Raw genomic sequence first — 27,517 nt, 5'->3', positions numbered from 1 at the left:
AGCCCAGCCAACGCAGCCCAGCCGATGCAGCACCAAGCACGGGAGGGGGCCTGGGGATGGAGGGACGCAGGGCCTGGGGATGGAGGGACACCGGGCCCCTCCAGGAGACAGCGGCCCGCACCGCCGCCCACTGTACCACGTTCTCGCCCTTAGGATGGCGTCCCTAATGTCACCCCGCAGCCCCGGGGCACCCCCAGGAGACTCTCCGGGTGTCTGGGGAAGACGGGGTGAGGCCCCAGCCCAACAGGATACCCTGTCCTCAGGGCACCGTGGGGACCTCGGTGGCCACGTCCAGGGAAGCTCTGATTTGCCCCCCAGCGCGCCCTGTATGGCTTTTGCCTCCAGCGTCTGTTTTGGGATCTCAGTTCAAAACCCGGCGGTGTTCCGTGACGTCCCACGTGTCCCCTTCCAGAGAGGTGCCCACCCATGGGCTCAGGCGCGGCGGGCTAGCTTCCGAGAGGGTCTTTCTGTGGGGCGGGGAGTCCCTGGGGTAAGGTGCCTTCTGCCCACATGGTCGTCCATTCATCTGTCCATCTGTCCGTCCACCCATCGGTAGGCTGAGCCCTCCTGCGTCCTGGTGTGCTAAGTGTGGGCGAGCTGCTTAGGGACCAATCAGCCACTCGGTGTTGCCCTCTGTGCAGAGGGGGCGAAGCGAGGACCTAGCTCTCGGGGAGCTTGCCCGCACCAAGCAGATTCAGACAGCCGGGCCCGCTCCCTGTGGGCACAAAACTACGGTTGGACCTCGTTTATTATTGTCGTTGTGGACGTTACTATTATTCACTTTTTAAAAGATTTTATTTCTTTGTTTGAGAAAGAGGCAGAGAGCCGGGGAGGAGCCCAGGGAGGGGATGTGCAGCGGCCGCGCTGAGCGTGGAGCCCGACTCTGCCCGGTGCCATGACTGGGGGGTCATGCCCTGAGCTGAAACCAGGATTCCCACGCTGTGCCCACCCCCCCCCCCCCATGTTAGGATTGCGTTCCTGTGGGAACCTGCGTAAAGCTAACAGCCTCATGCCCGCGGTGGAAGTTCTTCACCTTTGGCTGTGGCCTTGGAGCCTGTCCCAGGCCAGGGCGTCCACCCCGCGGCTCTCGGCAGGACGGGTGCGTGGCCGCCCGTGGGAAGCGCCAGCTGCTCCTTAGCTGCGTGGCTGCCTCGAGACCTGGACTCCAGCCATCAGCAGCCCCACCTGATGCTCCGCCTAAGCGGCCGGTGCCTCCTTACTTCCCCTGGCTCTGGAAATTTCATTTATTTATTTATTTTTAAGATTTTACTTATTCATTCATGAGAAAGAGAGAGAGAGAGAGAGAGAGGCAGAGACACAGGCAGAGGGAGAAGCAGACCCCCCGCTGAGCAGGGAGCCCGACGTGGGGCTCGATCCCGGGACCCCGGGATCACGACCTGAGCCAAAGGCAGACGCTTGCCCAACTGAGCCACCTGGGCTCCCCTACTATTGTTTTTCTTAAAGTAAAGAAATATTACTCTGTACCCATGTCTCTATCAAAAATGGAAGGATCAAAGCACAGGACTGACAAAGTTGCCTATTTCTAGAAGAAACAAGAGCAAGCAAGTCCTGGGCACAACTGGTGAGTACCTTGTGGGCAAAGCGTACCAACGTGCACACCGGCCTTGGCTCGTATGCAGCCTGCCTCGCTCATCGGCACCGTGCCCTGCCTCACCTGCAGGACCCGGGAGGGCGCACCGTGTCCGGCCGCGAGACACTCCTGGGGGACCCGCACCCGCTGGAGAAGGAGAGCTTGGTGGGCGCCCAGAGCAAAACACACCCTCAGGGCTTTGTCCTGACTTCTCACCCACAGGCGAGTCCTCCCTCCTTGAGCCTTACCTACGTGGGACCTCCCTGTTCATGATCTTTCGGGCAAACATGGTGTTTATGAGGTTAACGTCTTGTCCTATTTTGTTCATTTTCACTGCTGTTGTGTGGATGTACTGTCTGTCTTCCATTTCACTCGGGATGAACCTCTAGGATCTTATTTCCAGTTTTGGTTTATCACAAGTAATGCCTTGAGGAACATTTTTTTTTTTTTTTACATGTCTTCTGTTGATCATATGGATGCTCTCTGTTAGATCCAAAGTGCTTAAATCTGTTTGAAGGGTTTTAACACGGAGCATTCATTTAGTTCCAAGCATTATCAGTGTCCCCATTTCACAGATAAGAGACCTGAGGCTCAGAGAGCTGAGTTAAGTTAGGCCACATGTCTGATAAAGGCTGGAGCTGGTCTTCATCACACACCATATTGTCTCTCGTGAATTCCAACCTCGTTCCTACAAAACGTAGTGTTTGGGGGCATAGTAGGTGTTTAGTGAGTGCTTGTTGAATAAATGGGCCAGTGAAAGAATGGGTGCCCCAGAGGAAAGGGCTGAGGAGGCCTTTCAGTCTACTCTCTGGCTCAACAGTCGATTTACAGGGAACAGAACAGTATGGGTTTTTTTTTTTGTTTGTTTTTTTGTTTTTATTTTTTACAGTATGGGTTTTAAAGACCAAGCTGCCATTGCTTCTGCTTCAACCTTTTGAAGAATTTTGTCTCTTAAATTACACAGATAATACATCATCATTATGGAAAGATTGGAAACACTGATGGGCAAAGCAACTCCCTCCATCCAGAGAGTCACTGTGAAGATACGATTATTTATTTCCATATAAACAAATGCTATTAGGTAGGTGAGATCATCAATCTTTTCCTCTGTGATTTCTGTATTTTTAAGAATAGTTATAAATTTCTTTTCCTCTCCAAAGTTGTAAGAGTCCTTCCATGTCTTCTTCTGGTGCTTTTATAATTTTCATTTTAAAAAGTTTGTATTTACTTCATTTGGAGTTTATCATGGGGCACAGCCTACAACATGGACTCAGTTTTATTTATTTATTTATTTTTCATCTGGCTACCCAAATGGTCCCATATCATTCGTATGGTATTTACTCAAATTATTAAGGCTTTGGAATATGTTTTAATAGTTGGCCTTCGATTGTTCGTCCTGAGTTTCCTGGATAAATTTGCTTCTTTATTTTCCATTTGAGATTCTGAAGTAGCTTTGTGAGTTTCGGGGGTCAGGAAGAAAATCTATCAGCACTTTTGTTGGGATGTCATTGCACATTACAGTTATACCAGGGGAAACTGGCAGCTTTATGATATTGAGTCCTTCCATCCAAGGACATATTGTGTAGTCTTCCTTGCATTCCTCAGTAGTATTTTCAAGTTCTCACTGTAGATTTGTGTATGATGTAAGGAAAGGATATCAATTCACTCTTCTGCATGTGGATATCCAGTTGACCTGGCACCATTTCTGGGAAAATGGTTATTTTTTCCCCTATTGAATTATCTTGATATTCTTGCCAAAAATCAATTGACCTAAATGGGACTGTTTAGTTTTAGACTCTCAATTCTATCCCATTGATCCATATATTTATCCTTATTATGCCAGGACTGCACAGTCTTGATTACTATAGCTTTTCATTAAGTTTTAACATTGGGAGGGACGACTGAGTGGCTTAGCGGTTGAGCATCTGCCTTCTGCTCAGGGCGTGATCCTGGGATCGGGGATCGAGTCCCACATCAGGCTCCCCGCAGGGAGCTGCTTCTCCCTCTGCCTGTGTCTCTGCCTCTCTTTCTCTGTCTCTCATGAATGAATAAATAAAATCTTTAAAAAATAAAAAAAGAAAGAGACTAAGATCTTCAAAATAATTCTTTAAAAAAATGAAATAGGGAAATGTGAGTCCTTTTTTCAAACTGTGTTCTTTTTTCAAGATTTTTTTGGGTATCCTGGATCCCCTTGTGTTCCTATAGGAAGTTTAGGATCAGCTTGTCAATTTCTGCAGGAAAAAAAAGATAGTTGGCGGGGGTCGCCTAGGTAGCTCAGTTGGTTGAGTGTCTGACTCTTGATTTCAGCTCAGGTCATGATCTTGGGGTCACAAGATCAACCCCCACATTGGGCTCCATGCCCAGCCTGGGATTTTCTCTCTCCTCACTCTCTCCTCCACCCCACGCTCTCTCTGTCTCTCTGTCTCTAAAACAACAATGACAACAACCAAAAACCACATTTGGGATTTTGATGGAGAATGTGTTGAATCTGTAGATCAAGTTGACAGGTCTGCCGTCTCAACAATATTGTCTTCCTGTCATAAATAAGGGGTTGAATTCACCTAAGTCTTCTCTAATTTCTTTCAAGTGTCTTGGAGTTTTTAGACGACACATTTTGCAGTCTTTTGTTAAACTTATTCCTGAATATTTCATTCTCTTTGATGCTATAGTGAATGGAATAGTTTTCTTAATTTCATTTTCAGTTTGTTCATTGCTAGTCTAGAAATACATTTTATTTTTATACATTGATCTTGATCTTGTACCATGGCACCTTGCTGAATTCGTTTATTAGCTCTCATAGTTTCTTTAAGTGGATGCGAAAAAGTGGATGCTGGGATTTTTTTTTATATACAAGTTAATGTCATCTGCTAATAGAAATGATTTTGCTTCTTCTTTATCAGTGTGGATGCTGCTTATCTCTCAATCTAACCCTCTATCTATGTCCATCTCTCTAATTATTTGTCTGTTTGTTTTTGCCTGATTGCCCTGACTAGAACCTCCAGTAGAATATTAAATAGAAATGAGAGTGACTCACTATGAGAGTGGACTTGCTTGTCCCGTGTCTCGTCTTAAGGAGAAAGCAGTCTGCCTTTATCACGTGGAAGCCCCCCAAAGATATTCATATCCTAATTCTAGCACCTGCAAAGGGGAATTAAGGTTGCAGATTGCTAATCAATGTAGAATAGGGAGATCGTCCTAGATTATCTGGGTAAACCAAATGTAATCACGAGAGTCCTTGAAAGTAGAAGGGGGAGCAGAGGAGGGAGAACCAGAGAGAAGGTGGTGTGAGATGGACTTGGCCCAGTGTTTTTTTTTTTTTTTTTGCCTCAAAGATGGAAGAAAGGGTTGTGGGCCAAGGAATGTGGGTGGTCTCTAGAAGGTAGAATAGGCAAGGAAACAGATGCTGCTCTAGAACCTCCAGAAGGAACACAGCCTTCCTGACATGTTGATATTAGCCCAGTGAGATTCACGTTGGGTTTCTGACTTCCAGAACTGTATGATAATACACTTGTATTGGTTAAGCCACTAAACCTGTGGGGCGTCTGGGTGGCTCAGTCCATTAAGCGTCTAACTCTTGATTTGGGCTCAGGTGATGATCTTAGGGTCATGAGATCAAACCCTGTGTCGGGCTCTACACTGAGCATGGAGCCTCCTTGGTACTTTCTCACCCCTTCTCCTTCTCCTTCTCCCTCCTCCTCTTGTATGCTCTCTCTCTCTCTCTAAAAAAAAAAAAAAAAAGCCACTAAATTTATGATAATTTGTTACAGCAGCAATGGAAACTAATACACACCATTAAGTACAATGTTAGGCATGTTCTTTTTCTTTTTCTTTTTTTATGGTATGGAGGGGGGCATGTTCTTTTTCATTGATGTTCTTAATCAGGTCATCATTAAGAATTTAAATTTTTAAATTTCTTTTCTATCTTAAGGTTTTTTTTTTTAAATTTTTATTTATTTATGATAGTCACAGAGAGAGAGAGAGAGAGAGAGAGAGAGAGAGAGAGACATAGGCAGAGGGAGAAGCAGGCTCCACCCACTGAGAGCCCGATGTGGGATTCGATCCCGGGTCTCCAGGATCGCGCCCTGGGCCAAAGGCAGGCGCTAAACCGCTGCGCCACCCAGGGATCCCTTTTTTTTTTTTTTTTTTTGAGTGTTTTGTCTTGAAATGGTTTTGGATTTTGTTAAGTGGTTTTTTGGCACCTATTGAGATAATCATGTGGTTTTTGTCCTATGTTCTATTGATACGGTATATTATATTAAGTTTCAAGTGTTAAACCAACTTTGCTTACTGAAATAAATCTCACTTGGTAATTCATCCTTTTTATATGCTGCTGGATTCGATGTGCTAGCATTTTGTTGAGGATTTTTGTATGTATGTTCAGATGGTCTGTGGTTTTCTTTTCTTTCTTTGTCTTTGATATCAGGATGATACTGGACTCAGAATGATTAGGGAAATGTTCTCTCCTCTTCTATTTAAGAGGAGTTTATCAAGAATGGGAATTAATTCTGTAAGGGTTCGATAGAATTTCCTGGTGAAATCATCTCTTTCTGGTGATCACACTTGGAGTTTATTGAGCTTCTGGGATGTGTGTGATGTTTCCCATCAACTTTAGAAGGTTTTTAGCCATTATTTCTTTGACTAGTTTTCCTGTTCCTTTTCCTCTCTTCTCTCCTTTGGTGCCCCCATGTTATGTATGCCCCACTTTTCTCAAAGACTCTGTTCATTTTTTTTTTTTATTCATTGTCTCTCTATTCTTCTGATTACCTAATCTCTGTCAATGTACCTTCAAGTTTGCTGATTACTTCCTCTCCCAGCTCAGGTCTACTGTTGAGCCCCTCTGGTGAATATTTAATTTTGGTTACTATTCTTTCCAATTCCATAATTTTAGTTTGGTCCTTCAAAAAATATAGTTTCTATCTCTTTGTTGGTATTCTCTCTGTAAATATTGCCATCATAACCTTCTTTGACTTCTTTAAGCATGATACTCTTTTTCAAAAATTTTTAAATTTAAATTCAATGATCATATACTGTATTAATAGTTTCAGAGGTAGAGTTAAGCATGATATTCTTTAGCTCTTTGAACACATCCATAATAGCTGCTTTGCAGTCTTTGTTAAGTCTGACATCTGAGTGCTCTCAAAGGTAGTTTCTGTGGCTTTCCTGTTTCTTAGCATGTCTCATTTTTTGTTGTTGAAAGCTTAGATGTTATATTGCAGCAACGCTGGGCAGGGATTCCTCCGCCGCTCCTCCCTGAGCTTTTTGCCCATAGCGTCTGCTTGTTTGTTTAGTGACTTGGATGGACCATTCCAGGAAAGTATTTCCCTTGGTGTACAGCTTCTGACATTACTCCTTAGGGAGTGTAGACTTAGGCAGTGTATAACCAGCCTGGGATGGTGTGGTTTTCATTAGGGCTCTCTTTGGGTTTCTCTGATCTGTCTGTTAAGCTATCTGCCTCTGTTGCTGTCACCCAGGTCTTAACCTCCACTAATTGCAGGCTAGTGACTGTTGCTTTCAAGTACACCCTGGGGCACACCATTGTTCTTGCTTTCTGCAGGTTCAGCTCCTGTAGTGTGAGTGGCTTCTCCAGTCCTCCAATCCTGCTGTATGCGTGACTTTTGTAGCTCTAAGCTCCTGCATTAGCTCTCCCTTTTCCTGGAAGAGCTTGGTAGAGCTACCATTTAGATAGTCTCATTTCAGAGAGTGCCTCCAGCAAGACACCACTCTATGAATGAATGGCTTTCCCTACTGCCCACGGGGGAAGATTGTCATCAAATTTTTGAGGTGGGGGGCGGCGGGATAGCTGCTGCAAGTCCCACTGGTACAGCAGAGCAACTTCTTTGCCAAGTCGGTGAGTCATGTCAGCCTCTCCAATAAGCTCTAGACCTTGGCTCTATGGGGTGGGAAGTGTGTTCTTTCAGCCCTAGAGGGAATAGTTGTTTCTTGTACCTATAATTCCTATATACTTTTGAGCTCTCTTTACTTCTTGTTAGCTAATCTCTTGTGACTTCTATACCCTATTATAGTTAATAGTTCCTTATGTTAGTTTTCTTCACACACTGTAGAAGCTGGGCCCTGGCAAAGCCACTTGTGCTCCAGGAGCCTGCGTGTGACCACCTGGAAGCAGACAGCAGAGCCTTCTGTCCTCAGATGTCTCTTCAGTACCTTTCCCCGACAACGCCTCGTTGCCAATGGGCAGAGGAGAAATACTTAAAGTTCCAGCTCCATTTTTACAAAGCAGACAAAAATTGCATTTGGAGCAGAAAGGCAATAACTTGATAACTGGCAAAAGCGCAAATGCCCATCTGCAGCAGAAGAAATAAAAAGTTGTGGTGTATTTATACCAGGGGATGCTATACAGGAATGAGAATGAATGAACCGACGACGTGGTTCAGACGACGTGGAACAGACACTCGGCACAGTGTTGAGTGAAAGAAGCCGGACGTCAAGGAATACTCCCTGGATGATTCCATTGACGTGAAAGTCAGAAATCAGCCAACTGAGTTGGGCTGTTAGAGGAATAACAGTGGTTACCTAAGGTGCGTGTAGTAATGGGGAGGCAGCGGTGGAGATGGGGAGGAGAGACCGTCTAAATGCTAGAGATGTCCTATATCCCGGTTTGGGCGCTGGCGTGTGGATGTGTTCACTTTGTGAAAGTTCCCCAAGCTGTATACCTAAAAATTTATGTGGTCTTACACATGCAGGTGCATGCATACATTTATTATAGCTAAATAAGATTTGATTGAGAAAGAGAGGCTATGTGTGCACCTGGGCTCCTTCCAGCCCTATTCACAATCCCTCAGCTAATTATCTCCTTCTTGTAGAAGAGGAAAATGAGATGTAGAGAACAGATAGAAGTTCTCTAAGGCCACAGAGCAGTAAGCTGAAAGGGCAGGATCCAAACCCAGGCAGGCTGGCATCTGGTAAGTCCTCTTGACCCTTGGCTAGGCTGCCTCCCCTCATGGCCTGGACTGGAGCGTCCAAGGCGGGTCGGGGTAGCTAACTGCAACGAGATATGCTTTGCCCACCCTAACTGGACTCTGGCGACGAAGGCTGGCCGCACGTGTCCTATTCTACAATTGAAAGGTCAGGCCGCAGAGGCCTGCACAAGCACGCGAGGCCTCTCCCTTGGATGCCCCGTGCCAGGTGCTGTTTGAGGCCCACCTGTGCCAAGCCTTTGGGAAACCCACTCCCGAGACACCCCCTGCTGGGCAGGATTGGTTTTCCTGGTGCCTGCGTTGCTGCTGGGAGAAGTAGTCCTTCCAGCTCCCATTAGCCTATTTAGGTTTCTGTGTGAGAAGCCAGGTCAGAGCCCTGCATCAGGGCTCAGCCCCAAAACAGTGGGGATCTGGGAGAGAGCTTGCATAACCAGTCCAGGTTCTCCTAACACAAGTTCCTCAGAGCAGCAGCTCCTCCAAGCCCTGGGAACATGCTCCTCCTGTGCCTGCTGTTACTGTCCAGCTTCTTGGTAGGAGTCTTCCTCTGGGCTGTCTGTCAGCACTTCCTCACCGCAGATATCCCCTCTACCTTGCAACATCCCATCAAGCTCAGATTTCTGCATTGCATGTTCCTGTACATGGTCATTTTGGTGAGTTTGCTCTCAGGCTCTGTAATGGGTTGGGCTCCCTTCCTCTTCCCCTGTACCTGGCCCCTCCTTTCATCTTCAGACTCCCCCAAGACAGCCGTTGCTACACTTTTGTGCTGTGGTTCTGTTCCCCTCCCTCCTCCCTTCCCTTCCTCTCCCATCCCCCTCCTCCGTTTCTTCCTTCACCCAGCATGTCAGAGCAGCCACGCTGGCCGGGCTCTGAGCAGGGACTGGGGGTGTGGGCAGGCCAGTACGTTCCTGGAGCCGCGGAAGATTTGGAAGCAAAGGTTTGGCACCTGGTAGGAGGCAGGCAACTGGATTTAACTCCAATGTCCTAACCTTGGGTGATAGGGGCCCAACAGTTCACGCTGCTTACCTGGTGGGAGGCCAGGGGTGGGTGTGGAAGGGTAGGGAGCCCAGGCTGCAGCCAGCCCGCCAGTGTGTGCACCCCAGCTCTGGCTGTGTGATCCTGAACCTCTTTGCTTCCTCATGTGTGAAAGGGAATCCATGGTGTCCATCGCATCACGTTGGTGAAAGAATTAGATGCTGTGATCTAATTCCTTAGAATTAGAATCTAATCGGTGCGCTCCACCGGAGGAGCGAAGCAGGCGGCTCGCCCACTGGGCCCTCCCGGTGATCAGGGCTTAATAGGTTTGGTAAAGGAGTAAAACGTGTTTCTGTGCTGCTGGGATGTCCCACTGTGGATACGATGGCCCCCAGCCATCTGAACGAGCGTAGTTTGTAATTGCAGAAACGCTGCTGGTTCAAAGAGACAGGCCACGGGCGCAAAACTCTCGTCCATCGTACTTACCCGGCCACGCGCTTCGCCAGAGCTCAGCCTGTCTCAAACCAGCGGCTGCTTTCGCGTGGAATCACAGGCTGGCCTGAGACCCAGAAAGGCCCGGACCTTCCGAGCCTTGGGCGCCTTCTCAAGAGCAGCCCACAGCCGCCGGCGCCCAGGGCTCGGAGACGGGCCCCCGCAGTAACCCGGCAGGTCCTGGGCCGCGAGGGGGGCCACCCAGGAGGAGCGGAGGGCTCGCGAGGGGGCTCGCAAGTCGTGGCAAAGCGTGGACGAGTCCGGAGGCCGAAGCTGCAAGAAGCGAGGGCGCGGGGGGCTGCTCCGCGTGCAGGTCCCACGGGGTGGCCGCGGGTGGGGAGGGTCCCCACTGCCTGAGCTGCGGGTCCTCCTGCAGGCTGAGCTCGGGGCTCGGCGAGGGGAGGAGGAGCGACGCAGTGGCTCGCCCACTGGGCCCTCCCGCTGGTTTGCAGCGCCCAGGCCCCTGCTGCCGCCTGCTCCACCTGCCGGGGGTGCCCTGGGCGCCCTCGAGGAGCTCCAGGCACTTGGGACGGCTCCCCGGGCCCCGCTGCCCGTCCCGGGAGAATGCTGTCCAGGTGGTTCGGGTTCACTGGGTGCCAGAAGACAGACAGATACGAGAGGGAAAGGAATTTATTCATTTTTTAAAAAGATTTTATTTATTCATGAGAGACACAGAGAGCGAGAGAGGCAGAGAGACAGGCAGAGGGAGAAGCAGGCTCCATGCTGGGAGCCCGATGTGGGACTTGATCCCGGGACCCCGGGGTCATGGCCTGGGCTGAAGGCAGCACTCACCCCCTGGGCCACCTGGGATAAGGAATTTATTTATTTATTTATTTATTTATTTATTTATTTATTTATTTATTTTAATTTTTTTATTTACTTATGATAGTCACAGAGAGAGAAAGAGAGAGAGGCAGAGACACAGGCAGAGGGAGAAGCAGGCTCCATGCACCGGGAGCCCGACGTGGGACTCAATCCCGGGTCTCCAGGATCGCGCCCTGGGCCAAAGGCAGGCGCCAAACCGCTGCACCACCCAGGGATCCCCTGGGATAAGGAATTTAAAGAGGAGGAGGAAATACCTAACAAAGACGTTTATGGCCCAGAAATGAGGTGCCTGCCTTTTTTTTTTTTTTTTTGGTTTTGGTTTTATTTTCCTTTTATTTATTTTTTTGTGTTGAAGTTTAATTGACATGCAAGATGATGATAGTTTCAGGCGTACAACATAGTGACTCGCCATTTAGAGGCCTTAGGAGATCGGAATGATAACTTTAGTTAGCACCTGTCGCCACCCAAAGTTAATAGGATATTCTTGTCTCTGCTCCCCGTGAGCATTACATCCCCCTGACTTACTTATTTTATAATTGGAAGTTTGTACCTCTTTTTTTAAAATTTTATTTTATTTTTTATTTTATTTTATTTTATTTTTGTACCTCTTGACTCTATTTGCATTTAGTTACAGTTTTAAGTTTTCAGAAGTTAAGGGAGGATGGGAGATTTTTAATTTTTAGGAGGAAATTCTTTTTTAAAAAATATTTTCTTTTTGTATTTGAGAGTGAGAGAGAGTGCACGAGCAGGGGGGAGGGGCAGAGGGAGAGGGAGAAGCAGACTCCCCACTGAGCAGGGAGCCCGATGTGGGGCTGGATCCCAGGACCCTGAGACCATGACCTGAGCCAAAGGTAGATGCTGAACTGACTGAGCCACCCAGCCGCCCTGGGAGATTTTTATTTAATTTTTTTTAAATCACTTTATTTTTTTTTAAGTTTATTCAATTTTTAAGTAATCTCTACCTCCAACATGGGACTTGAACTCAGGACCCCAAGATCAAGGGTCAGGTGCCTGCTTTTGGTGTCAAATGACCATTGGTTTGAGCACATTTCCCACTTGTTAGCTTTGTGGCCCAATGTCTTCAAACCTCAATTTTTTCCCCCTGAAAAATGAGGATAGCAGAGAGGTGCTTTTTATAGGAGTGATGAAGGGATTGAAGGGGAATGCATATGAGGTGTGTGGCACAGGGCTGGGCGCTTAGAAAGGGTTCAATGAAAGTAGATTATTGGGAGAATGCATGTCAAGTCCCTGAGGGCAAAGACAGCATTTCCTGGAATTATTCTGTAATAATTTTAGAGTTGTTACGAATGATTTCAGCTTTACTAAAAGCTTTAAAGAACAATATAACAGACACTACTGATTTTATTTTAAAGGGGGAAATGCCGCTAGAATATGTTGTGAAAGAGTTTTCAGTCTGTATCTAAAGTTCTGGACCACAGGTATTCCTAGCTTACTGATGTTCTCATTTATACGACTACTGATACATTATTACAAATTTTATAATATAATAATATATTATATTATATATTTTATATATATATTTTATATATATTTATATAATATAATAATATATTATAACTTTACAATTTATAAGAAATATATTAATTATAGTTACATGTAAATAATATAGTTATAATATTATAAGTAATAATAAGTATTGATGTTTCTTCCCTTCCCGCTGTCCTAAATTGCCAGCTCTGGAAACTGTGGACTCACTGTTGGAAAAGCCACCCCGAACCAGATCTGACTTCCTGGCTATATCTAGGGACCTTTCAGAAGGTCATACTAAGAGAGGCTTGTCATCACGCTGCCTTGTTCAGAATCCCTCAAACATTTACCCTTCTAGATGCTGGAGGCACGGAGTTGGATGAGATGTGATGACAAGAAGCATTCGGTTTGGTGGAGGGAGACACATGGGTGACCATATCCATGTGATAAAGCCTTGAGGGACTCTGAAGAAAACGGAGGGCTTGGAAAACTTAGAGCTTTCACGGGGGGTGGGGGGGCAGCAGCCTTCAGAGGGAGTGAGAGGGACGGCGTTGGTCAACGAGAACGTGGTCTTGAGCTTGGAGCTGAAAGTCAGTTTGGCGCCCATCTACCTGGTGGGCAGGAAGAAGGGCTCCAGGAAACAACGTGAGCCGGGGGTGAGTTCAGGGAGTGTGGGGAAACTACGGGGCCAGTGAGGGCTGGGGGCCACTTGAGTCTGGGCGCCCGAGCAGAGCTGGCCAGGGAAGGTCTGAGTAGTCTCGGTCCAGAGGTCTGGTGCCCTGAGATGGGGGCCAAGCAGGTCCTCTCCATCTCGTGGCCCACGTCGCTCTCTCTCCAGCTCAAGAAGGGAGATAATGGTTTTGTTTGGAGTTCTCCTTCAAGAAATCGAAGCCTTGGGTCTCCCCATGGAGGGAATGCACTGAAGCATCCCAAGGGGACCTGGGACAAGACCTAGTGGGTGTGAGCAAGAAAGGGGGTGGGGCTCACGCTTGTCAGGACTCACCAGGGAGATGCTCTACATGGTGGTCACATCTAATTCCCAAGCCTCATCCTCGGGCCATGGACACCATTCTATTTTATAAATGAGGGAAAGCGAAGCTCGGAGAAGGTAATGCCCAATGTCATTCTGTTAGTTGGTGAGACACTAAAACTTGAGTTCAGATCTGCTGGACTCTAGAATCCAAGCTCTTTCTAGTTTAGTGGTTGAGAACACGTGTTCTGCATCCTACTGGTTGGCGGGCAAAGCACTTGACCTTGGTGTTCCTCAGTTTCCCTCTTCCGTAAAATGGAGCTGATAACTGCATGACTTAGAAGGGTTGCTGAGAGGGAGCCTGGGTGGCTCAGGGGTTGAGCTTCTGCCTTTGGCTCAAGGTGTGATCCTGGAGTCCCGGGATCGAGTCCCACATTGAGCTCCCTGCATGGAGCCTGCTTCTCCCTCTGCCTCTGTCTCTCATGAATAAATAAATAAAATCTTTTTTTTTTTTTTTTTTTAAGAAAAAAGGATTGCTGAGAAGCTGAATCCATTTCATACCCACTTGGACCAATACTGGGATGCTGTAGGTGACTCATACTGTTGGCTGTCCTTCTCATCTTATCATTATCTCATGTTGTTTTCCTTATGACAGACAAAGATGCAGACTTAGTGTGAGATCCGTGGAAGAGACGATCCAAGATGCCTGAAATGCACTCCGTACTTGCAGTATAACTTGGGACCATATTTCGTGATATGTTCAGACATCTGTTTGTTTACAGCTAGAATGACCATGGCAGTTTAAAAAAAATGGAATTCTTTAAAAATTTTTTTTATTTAAATTCAATTAATTAACATATAATGTATTATTGGTTTCAGAGGAAGAGTCATCAGTGATTCATCAGTCTTGTATGACACCCGGTGCTCCTTACATCACGTGCCCTCCTTCATGTCCATCACCCAGTTACCTCATCCCCTCACCCCTCTTCCCTCAATGACCCTCAGTTTTTTCGACACACATCTGGCAAATAAATGGCCCTCGTGTATTGCTCCCTCCTCCTGAGTCAACAGCAGACATCCCTAATGGATCCCATTACTTCCTTCTGTTGAACACAAACATGGCTTAAGGATCCATCACAGCCCAGGCTCCGGGTGGGCGATGGCAGCTGTTGACTCGGTGATGACCTTTTTTTGCCATCTGAGGCTGGAGAGACAAAGAGGAGGGCTGCCGGCCAGTTGCCTTGGACCATTGGCTTTGTTCAATTCAGTGCCCAACCACTCGGCCCAATGTGGTTGATCTCTTTGGCAAATTCCTCCAGTTATTCGATCAAGGTCTTTCAGGAGGAAGTTCTGGAAACCAAGCCCTCACTCGGGACACAACTCAGAGCCTGTCCTCCCTGGTGAGCCCAGGGTCCATGCGGGTGAGGCACATGAGGGACTGCAAATGCATCCTGGCAATTGCAGGTGATGGGCGTCATCGATGGTCCAGAAGGGTCCTGACCTCTCCTAAGGTTTCCCTTTCTTTCTCTTACCTCCAACAGGCGGAAATATTTGAGAAGCTGGGAATATGCTCCAAGCTCAGATTTCTCCAGTTATTGCAAAACGGTGTGAGAGTAAAGAGGGATGCTAGACTTGTGGTAACTGACTTGTATTTGGGGACCACACCGGTGAGGCTGTTCCAGCCCAAGGCCGCGTCCTCCAGCCCCCGGCGAGGCATCATCTTCTTCCCCGGAGGAGGCGGGTTCCTGGGGAGCCTGGGTAAGGATGTCAGCTCCGTCCGCACCTCTGCCCGCCCTTCCCATGAGAACCTTTGTGGAGTAACTCAGAGGCGTCAGCGGTCGCAGGTTTCTAGGGGAGCCCAGACTAAGGGCTTTGGGGTCATGTCCGTCAGCAGAGGGTGTGCAGGCCGTGCATGTCAGGAGAGCTTTCCCAGGCATCCACTCCCCCCGTGCCCGTGCCCCACCAGGCCCCCCCTGCTCCCGGGCTCTGCGCCCCCGCACCCTAGGCCCGGCTCCTCTGGCCCACGCCGTCGACCCTGGCAGCCCCAGCAGCCCTCTGCCCCTGCCACCGCTCAGGCCACCCCCCACCTGGTGGAGGCATTTAGGGAGCTCAAGCCCGGGCCGGCCGCTCGGTGCCAAGGCCCCCTCGATGCTCGGCGGGTTGCGGCCGGAGCCAGGCCCTGGAGCCCCAATGGCGCCGGGCACCTGCCCTCTGTTCCTGGCCGCCCTATGCTCCCTGCTGCCCACCTGGCCGCCTTTCGGCTCCTCCCGGCGCACCCCCGCCAGCTGTCGGTGGGCCTGCCCTTGTTCCTCAAGTGTCCCCCTGTCTGAGTGGCCCCCCGTGACGGCTTGCCTAAGGAAGCGTCCCTGACACTTCTCCGCCCCATCCCGCCCCTGCCATCGTCCTTCTCAATGTTCTCCATGGCACTTGTCACCCTCTGAATCGGTCTCGGCCTTTGTGTGCTTCCTTATCTATGGTCTCTCTTCCCCAACTAAACCCGGAGGCCCCAAGAGTGCCGGGGAGACTCGTGCGCCCCTTTCTGCCTTGTCCCATGTGCCTTGTCTGCGGTTTTAAAGTTTTGAACCGCTCTCCGAGTGCGTGAGTGCGGATGGGTGGAAGGATGTGCCCATGAGCCAACACACGAAGGGATGGGCGCATGGTGGGACGCCGGGGAGCAAAGGTGCCCCAAAAGTCCCTGAAACTGGGGCGCACCGCCGCCTGGTGGAGGGCGTAGCAACATCCTCATTGGCTGCTGCGCTGCTCTCCCTTTTCAGAAGTCAACAATGGGTATCTCCCCCCTACTGGCCCCAAGACCATTCTTCCCTTTCAGAGACCCCAGGAGCACCCCGTCAGTCGGCTAGGACCGTTAGCCTTCCTCGCTGGGGCTTGATGTTATTTCTAGAAGTAAAGCCAGAGCTCATTCAGCGAGTATTCCCGGAGTATCTGCCTTGTGTCAGACCCTCTGCCGGGGGCAGCGGACCAAGTGGAGAACACGACAGGCCCTCATGGAGCCTACTCCCCCTGAGGACGCTGGGCAATGAAAGAGAACAAATAAGTAGGGTGATTCCGCAGAGTGCTGGCACAAGGGGACGGAGCAGAGAATGAATCGGGGGCGTCTATGCCGGTACCGCCCCGAAGGCGCCCCATCTCGCCTGAGCTAGGAAGCTAAGCAGGTGGGGCTGGTTAGTGCTTGGATGGGAGGATGACTTGGGAGCATCTTCAGTTTTTCCAGAGAAAGCCTCTGCAAAAAAAGCTAAAATTTGAGCCCAGGCCCCGCCCTCCGGTGAGGAGGAGCCAGCCCTGAAGAGCCCTGGACACAGCGTTCGAGGCCTGCGGGAGCAAGGGAGGCAAGGGGGTCACCCGGGCCACCATCTCGAAGCGCAGTCTTCAGGATGAATAATAGTTTTATGCGCTGTTTTTGAAAATTCTACGATGAACCAAACAGGGCCGGTGAACTGCACGAAGACCAAGTAGGCTCTTGTCTATGTAAGAGTTCCACAGGCTGTTCGCCGCGGAGCCGGTGGCGTTTGCTCGGATTCCTTGAAGTTGCATTTATCCTGGTTGCTGAGCATCTTGACGCCCTGGGTTTTGCACCCATGGTGAGACCCTGCCTCGCTCCGGTGCTGCCCTGTTAGGTTTTGGCGGAGAGGACGCAGGTGCAGGCGCCAAAGCTGGGCCGAGGGAAGGAGAGGATGCCCCAGGGCGACCCAGCAGGGAGGCAGGGCCAGCTGCGGGCTCCAGCCTGGCGGCGCTTTGAAACCCGGGGGCTGTAGAGTCACGGTCCCCACACCCAGGGCCTTCCAGGCCCTCAGTGTCCCCCCGCACCCCCTCCCCGCGCCCCACTGTAAAAGAAAATGTTGCCGCCGGTGAGCCCCGAGGCACATGGGAGCCCCGACATCAGGGACTGGAGCAGGTGTCAGGCGTCTGACGTGAGCTGGATCTTTGGTTGTGCCGAGGCAGAGCCAGCCAGTGTTGCTGCAGAGGAGGCAAGAGCAGGAACAGAAGGACAATGTCACACCCACAGATGATGCGGCTGGCGGGCTCTCTCCCTGGGGGCCGGGGCGGCTGGGTGGGGGACTGCAGGGGACACAGGGGTGGCCGCTGCCGTGACCGGGCCTGTCTTGCAGACTCCTACCACAACCTGTGCAGTCAGCTGGCCGTGGAGACTGACTCGGTGCTGCTGTTGATTGGGTGAGTCGCTGGGGACAGTGGGTGGGTGTCGCCTGCGTGGGGCAAGGCGGGAATGAGCGCACATCGGCCGTGGGAGAGGGAGGGCCCACCCCCCAAGAGGCACTCCTGCCCGAGCAAGTGCAGACTCCGGCACAGCATGTGCAAAAGGGCAAAAACCCAGAAACAATCCACATGCCCCCCGCCCCACAGGGTGTGTGAATACACCGCGGCAAGAAGCGACGCGCTGGCGAGGATGCGGAGGAAAAAGAACCCTCCTGCACCGTGGCTGGGAACCCACGCTGCGGAAGACGAGGCGGAGGGGCCTCAAAAAGTTAAAAATACAGCTACCCCGTGATCCAGTAATCGCACTCCGGGGTGTTTACCCAGGGAATACGAAAACACTAATTGGACAGGATGTGTGCGCCCCCGGGTTTTTCGCAACATTATTTACAATTCCAAGGTGCGAAAGCCGCCCAAGTGTCCCTTAATTAATGAGTGGATAAAGACCACCTGGTGTCTCTATAATGGAGTATTACTCAGCCATAAAAGGGATGAAATTTTATTTTTAATTTTTATTTTTTTACTGATTCATAACTCACACAACACACTCAGTGCTCATCGCAGCACGTGCCCTCCTTGATGCCCAGCGCCGCCCCCCGCAGCGCCTCCCCATGCACCTGTCTCCTGCCAACCCTCGGTTTGTTCTTTACTGTTCAGGGTCTCTTCTGCTTTGCCTTCCTCTCTCTAAAAGGAGTGAAATCTTGCCATTTGCAACAACACGGATGGACCTAGAGAGCAGTGCTGAGAGAGACAAGCCAGTCAGAGGGGCATAAATACCGGGATTTCAATCATATGTGCAATTTAAGAAGCAAAAAAATGAACAAAGGGAAAAAAGAGAGACAAAGAGAAAAAACCAGACTCTTTTTTCCTTTTTTTAAAAAAGTTTTTTAAAGATTTATTTATTTATTTATTTATTTATTTATTTATTTATTTATTTATGATGTACATAGAGAGAGAGAGAGAGAGGCAGAGACACAGGAGGAGGGAGAAGCAGGCTCCATTCTGGGAGCCCGACGTGGGACTCGACCCCAGGTCTCCAGGATCACGCCCTGGGCCAAAGGCAGGCGCTACACTGCTGAGCCACCCAGGGATCCCCCTTTTTAAAGTTTTTATTTAAATTCCAATTAGTTAAGGTACAGTGTAATAGGAGTTTCCGGTGTACAGGACATGACTCAGCACTTGCATACATCAGCCTGTGCTCATCGGGACAAATGCTCTCCTTAATCCCGTCCCCCATGTCACCCTCACCCCCACCTCCCCTCTGGTCACCACCAGTTTGTTCTCTATAGTGAAGAGTCTGTTTCTTGGTTTATTTCTCTCTATTTTGTCCCCCTTTGCTCGTTTGTTTCTGAAATTCCACATTCCAGCGAAATCCTATGGTATTTGTCTTTCTCTGACTGGCTTACTCCACGTAGCCTAACACTCTCTGGCTCCGCCCACGTCCTCGCAAATGACAAGATTTCATTCCCCCTTAAGGCTGAGTAACATCCCATTGGATAGGCACACTGCATCTTTCTTGGCCATTCATCGGTCGACGGACTTTTGGGGTCTCTCCCGTAGTTTGGCTATCGTTGATAATGCTGCTATAATCATTGGGGTGCAGGTGCCCCCTTGGAGTCTGTATTTCTGCATCCTTTGGGTAAATACTTAATAGTGCAGTTGCTGGGTCGTAGAGGAGTTCTATTCTTAATTTCTTAGGACCCTTCAAACTGGTCTCAGTTTGTGTTCCCACCAACAGGGCAAGCTGTTCCCTGTTCTCCGCCTCCTCACCAACACCCCTTGTTTCTTGTGTTGCTAATTTTAGCCATTCTCACAGGTGTGAGGTGATAGCTCGTTGTGGTGTTGACTTGTATTTCCCTGATGATGGGTGATGCTGAATATAAGGATTCTGAGTGTCTTCTTTGGAAAAGTGTATGTTCATGCCTTTTGCTCCTTCCTTCCTTCCTTCCTTCCTTCCTTCCTTCCTTCCTTCCTTCCTTCCTTCCTTCCTTTTTTCTTTCTTTCTTTCTTTCTTTCTTTCTTTCTTTCTTTCTTTCTTTCTTTCTTCTTTCTTTCTTTCTTCTTTCTTTCTTTCTTTCTTTCTTTCTTTCTTTCTTTCTTTCTTTTTTCTTATTGATTTATCAGAAAGAGAGAAAGAGGCAGAGAGCACAAGTAGGGGGAGGAGGGAGGGAGAAGCACACTCCCCGCTGAGCAAGGAGCCTAATGTGGGGCTCGATCCAGGACCCCAGGATCATGACTTGAGCTGAAGGAAGATGCTTTACCCGACGGAGCCCCCCAGGCTCCCTGCCTCCTGCCCACTTCTGGACCAGATTGTTTGTTTTCTGGGTATTGAGTTTGATAAGTTCTTTATAGATTTTGGGTACTAGCCCTTCATCAGATGTGTCCTCTGCAAATACCTGCTCCCACTCCGTAGGCTGCCTTTTAGTGTTGTTGACGGTTTCCTCCGCTGTGCAGAAGCTTCTGCCTTGATGAAGGCCCAACACTTCATTCTTGCTTTTGTTTCCCTTGCCTCCGGGGACGTGTCTAGTGAAGTCGCTACGGCCGAGGTCGCAGAGGGGGCTGCCTGGGTTCTGCTCTAAGATTTTGATGGTTTCCTGTCTCACATTCAGGTCTTTCTGAATTTATGTTTGTGTGTGCTGTAAGAAAGGGGTCCGGGTTCATTCTTCTGCATGCGGCTGTTCAGTTTCCCCAACACCGTTTGCTGAAGAGACGGTCTTTTTTCCACTGGATATTATTTCCTGCTTTGTTGAAGATTGAGTTGGCCATATAGTGGGTCCATCTCTGGGTTCTCTATTCTGTCCCATTGATCTGTGTGTCTGTCTCTGTGCCAGCACCTTACTGCCTTGCTGACTGCAGCTTTGTAATAGAGCTCGAAGCCTGGAATTGTGATGCCCCCGGCTTTCCTTTCTCTTTTTCAAGATTGCTTTGGCTATTCGGGGTCTTTTGCGGTTCCACACAATTTTTAGGATAGTTTGTTCTAGCTCTGTGAAAACTGCTGTTGGCGTTTTGATTGGGATTACATTAAATCTGTAAATTGCTTTGGGTGGTACAGACATTTTAACAGTGTTTGTTCTTCCAATCTGTGAGCCCGGAATGCTTTTCCATTTCTTTCACAAGTTTTCTATAGTTTTCAGAGTACAGATCTTTCACCTCTTTAGTTAGGTTTATTCCTAGGTATTGTATTGTTTCGGGTGCAATTGCAAATGGGATCGATTCCTTGATTTCTTTTTCTGCTGCTTTGTTATTGATGTATTAAAATGCAACAGCTTTCTGCACAGTGATTTCATTATCCTGAAACTATGCTGAATTCATGTGTTAGATCTAGCAATTTTTTGGTGGAGTCTTTCGGGTTTTTCATGTCGTTTGCAAACAGTGAAAGTTTGACGTTTTCCTTGCCAATTTGGTTGCCTTTTATTTCTTTTTGTTGTCTGATTGTTGAGGCTAGGACTTACAGTGCTATTAAATAGTAATGGTGACAGTGGACGTCCGTGTCTTGTTCCTGACTGTAGTGGAGAGGCTCTCAGTTTTTCCCCCATTGGGGATGATATTAGCTGTGGGTCTTTCGTTTATGGCCTTTAGAATGCTGAGGTGTGTTCCCTCTATCCCTACTTTCTTGAAGGCTTTTATCAAGAAAGATGCTATATTTTGTCAAATGCTTTTTCTGCATCTATGGACAAGATCATACGGTTCTTTTCCTCTCTTTTATTAAAATTACATAGCCTTTTTAAAACATAGCTATTTAAATAAACAAACTGGGAGGGCACAAAAGAACGTGAATGCATCTTAGCCATATAAAATTCAGTGAAAAATTTTTTCAAAAAAATTACATAAATCCTGAGACATCTCTTTTTCTTTCTTTCTTTTTTTTTTTTGAGACTTTATCAAGTTAAAAACAAAATCAAAAGAGTGTTTGTAAGGAATCTGCATATGTAAAAAGGAAAGAAAAGGGATGATGGATGCCAGATTCAAGGGAACTGTTCCCTCAGATGAGGAAGGCAGTGAGATGAGATGCTGGTGAGGATATTACAGGATTGGTTGATGGTTATGGTCAAGGTCCTGGCTGTTGTTTGGGGTGATGATTCTGCTTATTGTGTCATTAAAACAACTAACTAACTGCAGGGACCCGTTGTTTCCATCAGGCTCTACATCCAAGAAGGCCCTTGTGCTGATGAAAATACTCAAACACATGAAAGTGTTAACAAACACCTGCATGAATACTTTGTAGGAAATCGCTTAGGATATTGTCTTTCTGGAAAAGACCCAAGGGGCACCTGGGGGTGGAAGCTCAATTGGTTAAGCATCTGACTCTTGATTTCAGCTCAGGTCATGATCTCAGCCCTGAGATGGGCTCAGCACTCAGAGTGGAGTCTACTTAAGATTCTCTCTCCCTCTCCCTCTGCCTGCCCCCTGCCTCATCTCTCATGCTCTCTTTGTCTCTCTCTCTCAAAAAAATTAAAATTAAAAAAAAGAAGGAGAAGGAGTAAAAAGAAGACTTAGGGTGTGGTCAAGACTGATTTTGATAGAGTGGCTGGTGGAGGTAGAAAGGCGGGGAAGGTTCTTCAGGCTGCCAGGGGGACTGCAGGTGGACCATGTCCAGGAGGAAAGACTTAGAGACACAGGAAGAGATGTGCAGGATCTGAAATACTCGTAATTCCTCATCACCGCATAATGGGACTCCCTACCTAAGCTCCTGGAGAGGATCTGTCTCTTTCCCTTTTGGTCCTGCAAAGCCTTTACCCCTGACCTCGGTGGTCAAGAGAGAATACAGGAGGGCACGGGGCGTTACAGTCTCTTTCCAGCAAATCAGGATTCTGCTAATGGAAAGCACGTAGGGTTTGTTATTTCTTTCATTATGTCAGATTTGCACAGTCAACATTCAGTGAGGTGGATTCACTTCTAGAAAGGGGAAAATGGAGCCTGAATTTGTGCTTGCTGCTGCTGGGGGCTGGGGCCCTTTCACTGCAAGGACCCTACCCAGTAGTATATGTTCTGCTGAGTTATTTATTTTTTATTTTTTAAAGATTTTATTTATTTATTCATGAGAGACACACACACACACAGAGGCAGAGACGCAGGCAGAGGGAGAAGCAAGCCCCATGCAGGGAGCCTGACGTGGGACTCGATCCCAGGACCCCGGGGTCACGTCCTGGGCTGAAGGTGGCACTAAACTGCCGAGCCACCCACCCAGGGATCCCTGTTCTGCTGAGTTTAAATGAAAACCCACGTTGATAACATTGATTTATTTATCAATATGTTGCTCACTGAAGAAATGTTGCAAAATTGCAGTTGATCAAATCCTGTCCTTAAAGATGATGCCCGGAGCAACTTTTAATGGAAATGAAAATCAAGGTCAAACAGGAGGAAGTGGCTTTCAAACTGGGCTCCTCGGGGCACTAGGGTTCCCTTCACTGTCTTAGAGGTGGCCAAGGAGGTCAAGGAGGAGGAAGAGTGAGTGGGAGGCCTCAGGTCCCTTAGCCTTGGGCAAAGCCAGAACCACCGCTACCTACTTACCTTCTACAGCGGGGCTCCTTGTATCATTTTAATAAGAAAAATAATATTGCTGTTCTAACAAAGTTTGCTTTTTTAAAAAAGAAAGATTTATTTATTTTAGAGAGACGGTGCAAGTGCGGGGAGGGGTGGAGGGAGAGAAGCAGACTCCCCACTGAGATACGGACCTGAGCCCATCAGATGCTTAACCGACTGAGCCCCCAGCCACCTTCTAACAAAGTTTAAAAGCCACTAGTCTAAGGTGTCATTTTTCCCTCTTGTTTTTTTTTTTTTTAAGATTTTATTTATTTATCCATGAGCGACACAGAGAGAGAGGCAGAGACACAGGCTGAGGGAGAAGCAGGCTCCCTACAGGGAGCCGGACGCAGGACTTGATCCCAGAACCCGGGATCACTCCCTGGGCTGAAGGCAGCGCTAAACTGCTGAGCACCCCCCACCTCCCAGCTGCCCTCATTTTTCCCTCTTGAGTGTCTTCTAAATTTAATCTTAGAGTTAGAATACACTTGTTTGATCCTTTCAAATGAAAGGTTGTAAGAAGAGAAAAGACAATTAGCGACAATTTCAAACAAAAATTTGGAATACCAACCATGTTTTACATAAAATGTCTAATCCAAGCCATTTAGCCAAACTATTTCTCTCTATCTCATAGTTTCACACATAGAATTTGCTGATTCATCAGTTGCATGTACACCCAGTGCCCGCGACATCCAGCGCCCTCCTTCACGCCGGTCCCTCGGTTACCCCATCCCCTCTCCAGCGACCCTGTTTGTTTCCGACACTTAAGAGTCTCTTAGGTTTGCTTCCCTCTAAGTTTTCCTCTTATTTTATTTTTCCTTCCCTTCCCCTATGTTCATCTGTTTTAATCCTTAAATCCCACATATGAGTGAAATCATGGTACTTGCCTATGGAATTTCCTCCAAAAGTTACAAATAGAGCTACCCTATGACCCACTAAGCATTTACCCAAAGCATACAAGCGTAGTGATCCGAAGGGGCACCTGCACCCCAATGCTTACAGCAGTCATGTCCGCAAGAGCCAAACTATGGAAAGAGCCCGGATGCCCATCAACAGGTGAATGGATAAAGAAGATGTGGTCTGTATACACAAGGGAATGTTACTCAGCGTCAGAAAGATGAACTCTTGCCATTTGCAATGATGCGGACGGAACTAGAAGGTACAATACTAGGCAGACTGTTTATTTTTTTTTTAAATTCATTCCCTTCTCTTTTCCCAATCTTGATTCCTGCACTCTGTAGCTTGCGTTTTTGTATTTATGTAAGTGCATCCCCCCCAGCTTTGTTGAAATATAATTGACATATAAGATTAGGTACCTTTAAGGTGCCCTTTGCCTCAGTTTGATACATTTCCATATTGCGAAATGCTTACCATCATGGCATTGGGGAGACCTTGGTCTATCACATACTTACTCCTCCTTTGCCCTGGTGAGCACGTTGAGGTCTACTCCCTTAGCAACTTACCAGGAGACAACACAGTGCTGTTAACTGTAATCACCATGTTGTGCCTTAGGGCCCCACACCTCGTCACTTAGAACTGGAAGTGCATACTCTTGACTATCCTGCCCCCATCTGCCCCAGACCCTTGGTAGCCACCATTCTGAGTTTTGGCTTTTGCGATTCCCTGTATAAGTGAGATCACACGGTATTTGCCTTTCTCTGCTTGACTTCCTGCACTTAGTGTGAGTTTTAGCTATGTCCTTGACTCCCCCTTGCAATACTTGTAGTGTCCCCAAGGTCCATCCATGTTGCCCCACATGGCAGGATTTCCTTCCTTCTTGTGGCTGAATAATATTCCTCTGTAGTTTACATGTTAGACATTCATTTTGAAGTCCATTCTCTTTACCCTTGAATTCCCACGAAGAGACACACTTTGGGGTCTTGCCTAGGGCAGCCCTCGGGGTGCTCTCAGAGCCCGAGCAGTGTGTGTTGGCTGCTGCTTAGCCTTCCTACACTTTCACCCTCGGGGTGCCTCCCAACCCGCTCCCTCCTCCCCCAAACTTCAAAGAGAAGGCAGCTCTTTGAGTCCTTGGAAAAGAACAAACCTTGGTCATTAGATGTTTGATTAAAAAAAAAAAAATTCTTCCTGAAAGAAACTTCCCTTCGATCTGAGCTTTAGTTCCTTCAGCCCTTTCTCTCCAGAGAGCCAGCGGGAGGAACAGCAGCCTCCTTTGCCTTTCCTGCCATTATTGGTTGTTCTGTTTCCACTTCAACTTGTGTGTCCTTGTGTGGAGTGTCTGCATCTCCCAGCAGCAGACAGAGCCTAGTGTGGGAGTCAAGAGGTCAAGAGTCCCTGCCTGCAAGACCAAGGAGAGGCTCTTTACATCCTCATCTGCAGAAGGGAGAGGGGGGCGGTGGATAAAATTCCTTACCTCACAGGGCCATTCTGAGGATTTAGTCAGAGACAGTGTTACAAGGGGGGGGTCGAGGACACAGTCAAAACGGCTCCCAGCGACAGCTGCCCACATTGCTGTGCTTGTGTTCCCTGCTTGCTCCTCAGGTACCGCAAGCTTCCGGATCACCACTACCCCTGCATTTTCCAAGACTGCCTGAACACCTCCATTCTCTTCCTGAAGGGCCTCAAAACCTACGGGGTGGACCCCTCCCGGGTTGTGATCTGCGGAGACAGCCTTGGGGGAGGGAATGTGGCCTGTGTCATCCAGCACCTGGTGGGCAGATCAGATCTTCCCCGGATCAGGGCCCAGGTGCTGATTTATCCAATTACTCAGGTCATCAATTTGCAGCTGCCATCCCACCAGCAGAACCGGAACGTCCCTTTCCTCTCCCAGAAGATCATGATGATATGTATGCTTAAATACTTGGTTGTCAACTTTCACTGGTGGGACACCATCCTGAGAGGTGCTTTCATCCCCCCGGACATCTGGAGGAAATACAGCAAGTGGCTCAGCTCTGACAACATACCCAAGAGTTTCAGGAAGCCAGGTTACCAGCCTGAATTTCACGGCCCTTTTAATGAGGCCGCCTACCTGGAAAACAAACATCTTTTTGATATAACAAATGCTCCTCTGCTAGGGGATGATGAGGTCATCGCTCAGCTTCCCGAGGCCTTCCTGGTGAGCTGTGAGAATGATGTCCTCCGTGATGACACCTTGCTCTATATGAAGCGCTTGAAGGACCAAGGGGTCCCTGTGATGTGGTATCACGTGGAGGATGGCTTCCATGGGTCCCTGATATTTTTTGATAAGAAGTTTTTCTTTTTCCCATGCGCCTTGAAAATTATAAACGCTGTCATCAGTTATATAACGAGCATATAGTAACCCTGGGGCATTGTGTCCTTTGGTGGATTCTATTTTGCTGATCAAGGAGATGCTAAATCAATGCTCGGCCCACAAGGGAAGGATAAGGAAGCTTAGAACAGTCCTGCTTAGTATCTAAGAAAATCCAAGATGTTGCTCTTTCTTTCTGGCACCAGCAATGGTTAATCCTGAATCTAGTAGCACTCGCTAACATTCTCATTCAGGTGAAATAAATATCAGAGGAAGGAACAAATGTCTTTAAGAATTTCTCAAAGCCCTAGCACACAACATCTGTGCAGAATGAATGCCAACAATTAGTCATACCGTCCCTGGTGAATCTACTCATGATGCGAAAGCATGGCTTGGTGGGCCATGCTGCCTGTTGGAGGAGGGGGCACCTAATTGTTCTTGGGGTCAGAGGTCACCAGCCAAATTACAGACTGGTTCCAGATCAGAATGCAGCCGGAGAAATGCTGTTGCAGTAGAACTCTTCTCTCAAGTTAGCAACCTGTCGACTGGACTAAAGGCAAGTTTCAGGGGACGTGACTGGAAAAGGAGAGGGGGAAGAGGGAAAAGAGAGGCTGTGCGGGAAAGAATGGGCTCTGGGGGGCTGTGAATGTTGTCTGGGCTCAAGTCTCTAATCTGAATTCCAAAATCAGGTCCCTGACTACCAAGAGGCAGGCTCTCAGGGCCAAAGCTGTCTTGGGAACCTCTGGATGCCATCTGGAATACGCAAACTGCATCCTCAAAGGCAGATATCTTCTTACACACTCTTTCTTTGGTGAGCTTATGTATTGTTCCTACTTTTACAAAGAACCTTGTCCTGGGGGCACCTAGCCGGCTTGGTTGGTAGAGCGTGTGACTCTTGATCTTGGGGTTGTGGTTTGAGCCCCACATTGGGTATAGAGATTATTTAAAAATAAATAAAATCTTTAAAAAAAAAGGAACCGTGTCCTTGCTTAGCCCATATCACTTTCTCCATTTGCAGGGAGAGGGAAGAGAATCTTGGTGCTGTGCACTCCACATTAATTTTTACATTGGGCCGATGTTTGCTAGATGCATCTGTGATATCACAGAGCCTCACTCCTGTCTAGATCCACCTAAGTGCTGGAGCTGGAGGCTTTCCCTTCCTGTCAACCATAGCCTCTCTTGGTACCAAGGACCTCATTTGTGATCAGTGGAGGAGGGGGTCTTACAGGTGTCTTGGAGCCTTGGAAAGAAGACAAATATCTACA

At 48.2% G+C, this 27,517-nt stretch overlaps 1 protein-coding gene across 1 annotated transcript; it reads left to right on the top strand.

Annotated features, from left to right (window-relative positions):
* The first annotated feature begins 2,228 nt into the window (after positions 1–2,228).
* AADACL4 (arylacetamide deacetylase like 4) lies at positions 2,229–27,182 on the top strand. Its single transcript, XM_038531957.1, has 5 exons — positions 2,229–2,672; positions 7,654–9,176; positions 14,815–15,031; positions 17,401–17,464; positions 25,526–27,182. The coding sequence occupies exons 2-5, from the start codon at positions 9,018–9,020 to the stop codon at positions 26,298–26,300; spliced, it is 1,215 nt and encodes a 404-aa protein (XP_038387885.1). The 5' UTR covers positions 2,229–2,672; positions 7,654–9,017; the 3' UTR covers positions 26,301–27,182.
* The last annotated feature ends 335 nt before the right edge of the window (positions 27,183–27,517 follow it).

The sequence above is a fragment of the Canis lupus genome, chromosome 2, assembly GCF_011100685.1.
Source record: "Canis lupus familiaris isolate Mischka breed German Shepherd chromosome 2, alternate assembly UU_Cfam_GSD_1.0, whole genome shotgun sequence".
Classification (NCBI taxonomy): domain Eukaryota; kingdom Metazoa; phylum Chordata; class Mammalia; order Carnivora; family Canidae; genus Canis; species Canis lupus.
This window is presented reverse-complemented; position numbering and strand designations above follow the sequence as displayed.